Source organism: Gymnoscopelus braueri, assembly GCF_963280865.1.
Source record: "Gymnoscopelus braueri genome assembly, chromosome: 11".
Taxonomy (NCBI): domain Eukaryota; kingdom Metazoa; phylum Chordata; class Actinopteri; order Myctophiformes; family Myctophidae; genus Gymnoscopelus; species Gymnoscopelus braueri.
In genome coordinates, this window is record NC_137613.1 from 17,318,887 (window position 1) to 17,324,894 (window position 6,008).

At 44.5% G+C, this 6,008-nt stretch overlaps 1 protein-coding gene across 1 annotated transcript in view; it reads left to right on the forward strand.

Moving 5' to 3' along the window:
- The window catches only part of LOC308095485 (voltage-dependent calcium channel gamma-7 subunit-like), a gene marked incomplete at both ends in the record, with an annotated part of 30,297 nt that extends 29,432 nt beyond the window's left edge, over nucleotides 1-865 (forward strand). Inside the window, one exon of the mRNA XM_080442542.1 lies at nucleotides 164-865. Within this exon, the coding sequence (XP_080298668.1) occupies nucleotides 164-865 (702 nt within the window). The remainder of the gene's footprint in view (nucleotides 1-163) is intronic.
- Between the last annotated feature and the right edge of the window lie 5,143 nt (nucleotides 866-6,008).

A 6,008-nucleotide genomic window follows, 5' to 3' on the forward strand; every position in this document is an offset into this window, starting at 1 on the left:
AAACCTTAATTTATCTATCCTCAATCCCTTTTCTCATTCTTTCTAATCCAACTCTGTGTCCTTTTTTATCTGCTTACTCTCTCTCTCTCTCTCTCTCTCTCTCTCTCTCTCTCTCTCTCTCTCTCTCTCTCTCTCTCTCTCTCTCTCTCTCTCTCTCTCTCAGGGTGCGGGGGTGATGTCCGTCTACCTGTTCATGAAGCGCTACGCCGAGGAGGAGCTGTACCGGCCCCACCCGGCCCTCTACCGCCCCCGCATGTCCGACTGCAGCGACTACAGCGGCCAGTACCTGCACCCGGACTCCTGGCCGCCTCCCCGCCGCCGCGGCCGCAGCCCGTCCGACGCCTCGTCCGACATCTCCATCCAGCTGACCCAGACGCCGCCGCCGCCCCCCACCGCCCCGCACCGCGCCTCCTCCTCCTCCTCGTCCTCCTCCGCCCCGCGGCCCCCTCCCCACGGCGGCGGCGGCAATCCCAAAATGGGAGGCGGGGCTACCGCGCCTCCCTCCCGCTGCCCCTCGTCGGGTCCTTCCTCCTCCGTGGCGAGCTACCAGCTGCAAGTGGCGACCGCCGCCGCCGCCTCCTCCTCGACGTCCTCGGCGTCCTCGGCCTACCCGCACCCGCTCCACCCCGGTGCCACCGCCTCCTCCTCCACCCTGCCCCGCTCCTCCCACCCCCACCAGCGCCACCCGCTCACGCACTCGCACTCGACAGCGCACGAGCACCCGCCTCAGCAGCACCCACACTCCCACCCACCCGGTCTCCCGCACGGCGGCCAGTCCCTGCCCATGGACGTGCCGCCGCCCCGCTACCAGCACCACCACCACCACCACCCCACACACATGGGCATGAACGCCTCGCCGTGCTAGGCTACACGCTTAGGCTAGGCTAGCGTAAATGTAGCGTAGCGTAGCATAGCGGGGTAAGGTGAGGGGAGGGGACAAGGAGACAGAAGGATGGGGTGGGCGGGAAGGGAGGGAGGGGGTAGGTTTTGTTATGGTGCGGATACACCATGCAATTACACACACACACACACACACACACACACACACACACACACACACACACACACACACCACACACAAACAGAGACACAGAGATCCTGGACCCTCGAATCACGTGGGCGGGGAGACAAAGCGGAGAGGATGGAGAGAGAGAGAGGGAGCTGTTGGGAAACGGTGAAAGGGAGAAGAAAGAGGATGGAGAGAGGAGGGAGGGAGAGAGAGAGAGAGAGAATGAGGATGTTTAGGAGGTCAAGGAAGGAGGACAGAAGAGAGCGAGGGGAAGGTAATCAGGTTTGCGGAGGAGGGATTAATCGTAATCGATGCTGTTGCTGAGATGAAGACAAAAGACACTTTAACAAACTAAACACGCAGGGAACGGAGCGAGAGAGCGTGAGAGAGGATGTGATGATTAGCAGACCGGAGGAGAGAGGCAGTGTTGTTTCACTCACAGTAGATGGCACCATGAGTCACAGGGATGGGAGAAAAAAGATAACGTTTTGTATAGAACCTTTGTTACCCAGAATGCAGTTCAAAGTGCTTTACCGATAGCGGGCCGATGCCAATGGAGAGACTAGGAAAACACACAAACTCACAGAAGAAAATAAGAACAATGATTGTCATGCATAAACAGAAGGCAAAATATGTACGCATTTACGTTTGTCCTCGCAACTAGATGTTGCTCCGTAGCTAGAGCCCGACCGATGTATCGGTTTGGCCGATATATTTTGTCCTTTATTTGACTTTATGATCTGTTTCAGCAATTTGTTTCTGTCGGTTGGAAACCTCTTACGGGTGGAAAACTGTTACTTTTCTGGATTCAAATTTTAAAAAATAGCAAACATAGCAGATCTACAAGCTCAAAACGAGCTTGTGGATCTGCTACTTTTGATACTTGGACGTGACGCTGTAATATGATCAAGTAGGGCAAAAAGTTTAAATACAGAGGTTTCTGCCTGACAACAAGGAATTACAGTATGCAGCCGATGTGTCCTGATTTTTAACGACTTTCAACCTGCCGTTCCTTTTTTCAGGCTTTTCATTATAGGTGAAATTATACAAGAAAAGAAAGAAAGAAAATAGGGCTTAAGTAGTTAAATAAAATAACATTCAGTTTATGTGTATTTTATATTTAACTTGTTTGCTTGTTTATTGTATAATTAAATGTTCTTTTCATATATCCTCATGTTAAAGTTTATAGTTAATTTAATACTTTAAATTCTTTACCTTTCAAAAGTTATTTGTGTTTATTTCTATTAGTTTGGTTATAAGTTAAATTGTTCTCAAATGGAAACTAAATGTTTTTCAGACAAATTATCGGTCAAAACATCGGTAATCGGTGGCGTAGGACTCTCCAAAATCAGGATCGGCATCGGACCCAAAAATCGGTCAGGCTCTACCTTTAACATTGCCCTGTGTGTTGCTACGCGTTTCTTTAGAGCTGTAATACACTGGCAAACGTGTAAAGTGGTACACACAATATTTGCAACATCATACTGACGGCGGTCCTTTGTTTTATTAGAATTCACATCTCAGGTGTCTCAGTCGTTCTGAAGACCGCCTACTCACTTTCATCTACAACTTCCCTTCATGAATAAGGCGTAATAAGCCCAGTCCACACCAAGGATGCAAAAACTTAAAACCACTTGCAACAGAATTCTAAGACTGCACTGACCTGCAACGGTTCAATTCAGACCACCCCCAGCTTGTTGAATTGCGAATCATTTTGAATTGCCGAAACCCTCCAAGCAAATTGGATGTTCTGAAGAACATTTGACTGCACAGTATGTGTTCCTTATCTCTGACACTCACTTTCGCTAGTAGCTTCTGTGGTTCCTTTTGTGGAGAGTGTTTTCTTCACTTTCACAACCCTCTCTCCATCCACCGGCACTTATTTTTTTCACAAACTGGAGTTTAAAATATACTTCTTCCTAAGGTCCACGTAGAACATGTCCAATAGTAGCAGTCCATAGTATAACAGCTGGTATATTAACGTCTGACTGTTACATTTTGGAAGTGTGAGTGGCCGTTTATGGACATGTGAGGAACATACGCAGTGACAGTCCCATGTTCTACTCTTTAAAACACCCAAATCGTCACCGTTTTGCGGAAAACTTGTATCTCCATAATGTCTTTCTTTCTTTCTTTTTTTCATAAATCATTGCCCTATCTTATAATTCACTGTAAGATAATGTCGTGCAACAATAGACAATCTACAGCTTATAGCAACCTATGCTTTTTTTTTTATAAATCTAGGAACATTTCTAAACATTTTGAATCATCTATGACATTCCCAAAATAGGGACACCAATGTTGAAAGTGGTTAACTCTGTCCGTGGGTTTTTATAAATATTTAACCAATTAAAAATATCAATATAATACTATGTCGGATCCATTGAAACACGGGTTATTTTCTCCATTTCCTGAAAAGTAAGGTTTTTTGACATACAATGTTTCTGCCAGAGGGCGACGTTATACAGCTTTATGGCTGCTGAACCCCATCTACTGTATAGAATGGACCTGGTCAGTCTGTTTAATGAAGAGGCCATGGTGCTAATGCTTTGCACACTCATGATGTTAGCTTTAAGGCAATGTTGTTTTTACTAGTGTGGGAGTATGGATGCTCAAATTGGCCATGAGAGATTATGGTGAGGTTGTGAACAGAGAAACAACCGCAGAATGATTGTGAGAGTTAGCTCTGACATTGAGGTCAAAACTCTGAGTTTTGACCTCAATGTCAGAGCTAAGTAGCTGTTCCAGTATGAAGCTAATTGAGAGCCACTACTTTAAAGAACCATGCTGTTGGTTCAAGCTTCCCACCAGTAAACGTTCCCATAAGTATCGCTCAGAGCAGTTGTTCATGTTTTGTAAATTGTATATGAATAGAGATTTATACCTATAGTGTACAGACATTCTTCTCCTATAATACTACACCCCCCCCACCCCCCTCCTTCAGTGTCTTTGCCTTTAAAACAGAACCGTGGAAAATGTATGTCTTTCATGGGATATAAGTATTATACTGTATGTTTTAAATGTTTTAGGTATCACATTTTTCTAACCAGTTTGTATCCTGAGAGGGAAAGCGCTGTGGACGAATGTTCGACATTTCATGGAATGAAATCTACGACTTAAGACAAGAGACTTTTTATGACATCGGTTGGTTGCTGAAAAGCTTATTTTTTCCCCCTTTCTTTTTTTTTGGCAGGACATTGACATGGTTTCTCTACCTGAGCATGGTCGTAGAATCAATAGAACAATAGAACTGAGCACTTCCTGTTGCCGCTGCAACGTCTGCGGCGATTTCAAAATGGCTGCCCTTGAAAACTGACATTGTTTCATGGGACGGGGGTGTCATGTGTGGCGTGTACATACAGTAGTGTTACAATACAGACCATTTATAACAGGGTCTTAGGTAAAAAAATCATTTGAATTCATTCAATGCAGATCCAGAAATTCCATCACAAAAGGCGCCTGTTTCTCAATCAGTGCGTGTGTCATGATCTAAAAAGTGTGTCGCAAAATGCTGTGACATTGTCACATTAAGAACTCAATGGGACAATATTGACCGTATTAATATCTTGGTTCCTGACTTAAATACAAAACAATGTGTTGTGAAACAAGTTGAAAATTACTGGAGTATACTGTAACATTACTTACGTATATGAATACATACTGTATATGACAACCTAACCAAAAGATACAGACATCGTTATCCTAGGATTGTGAATGCAATTATTATTGTTTGTTTTACGTTTGGATGACGACCCACTTCATGAACTGACCGATGTAGTTCACTTGTCTTGTACAATGAATAATTGACAAATGTGAAACACAAATGCTGTACTAAAGTCAGTCCAACATCTCTGAAAACACTTTTTGAGGTGTGTCAGTGTGTGTTAATGAGAGGATCTTTGTTTTGCAACTGAACCTGCATTATTAATTGTTCACTCTACATGCTCAGCAGGATAAGTCACTGTACATGCTGACACATTTTGAGACACTTTACAAGCCTCAAATCTACAAACTATTCATCATGTGAATTAAGCACACTTATTTGCATGATAGACATGAATTAATGAATTAATTATATTGTTTTCTTCCTATATTAAAATTGCCTAGAGGATGGGGCGACCGCGGACCACGGGCCGCGGGCGTCCCAAACGTAACATCCGGACTTGCGAAGCGCAGCGTTGCTCCGATCAGCACCAAACTGGGCACACACACTTGTCAGGGGACTGCCATCAGAATAGCCACGCCAGGGACGACATGTGGCATCATAAGGGCCCCCCGTCAGGGACCCTTGGGTGTCACAGGTGCACCGTTGCTCCGATCTGCACCAAACTGCCATCAGAATAGCAACACCAGGGACCACGTGTGGCCCCCAGGGGCCCCCACCAGGGGGAGGTGTAACTGTATCTCCAGGTTAATCCTGTATAAAACATCACTGGAAGTGTGTGCAACACAAGCTTTTCACATTGGCTCCTTTGATAGACACCCAGTGACATCCACAGCCCTACAAAGGCAAACGGCAGGAACCAGACTTGTCAAGACTATATGGTTTAAATGTCATATTAACAATAATTACCTTCCTTAAACAGCCCCTCTGAAACTACTAATACCTTTGTTGGGACAGAAGACACATTTTGTAATCATCTTTTGTTAGCTTCACTACTTTTTCATCTTTGTGTCCTTTTGCACAGATGTTAAGATTTACAAGATTTTGATTTGTAACCTACAGTAGCATTCTATAACTGTGTCCAGTCCAGATGTGTGGCTGTGGTAGCAGCCATTTCATGAACCTGTAACAATAAGGCATTTTAGGCCAGTGGCCCTTCTACAATGTAAAAACAAACAAAAAACACAAAACTAACGTAGCGAAATGAAACGCTTTGTGTTTTCTATGAATATCTAGGAGGAAGAATTTTTTTCTGGATGATTATTTATAAGCTATGAGACAGATAATGGTTTGAGAGGTGTTCAGCTTCTTTTAATTGCTAATTAGCTTAAGCTT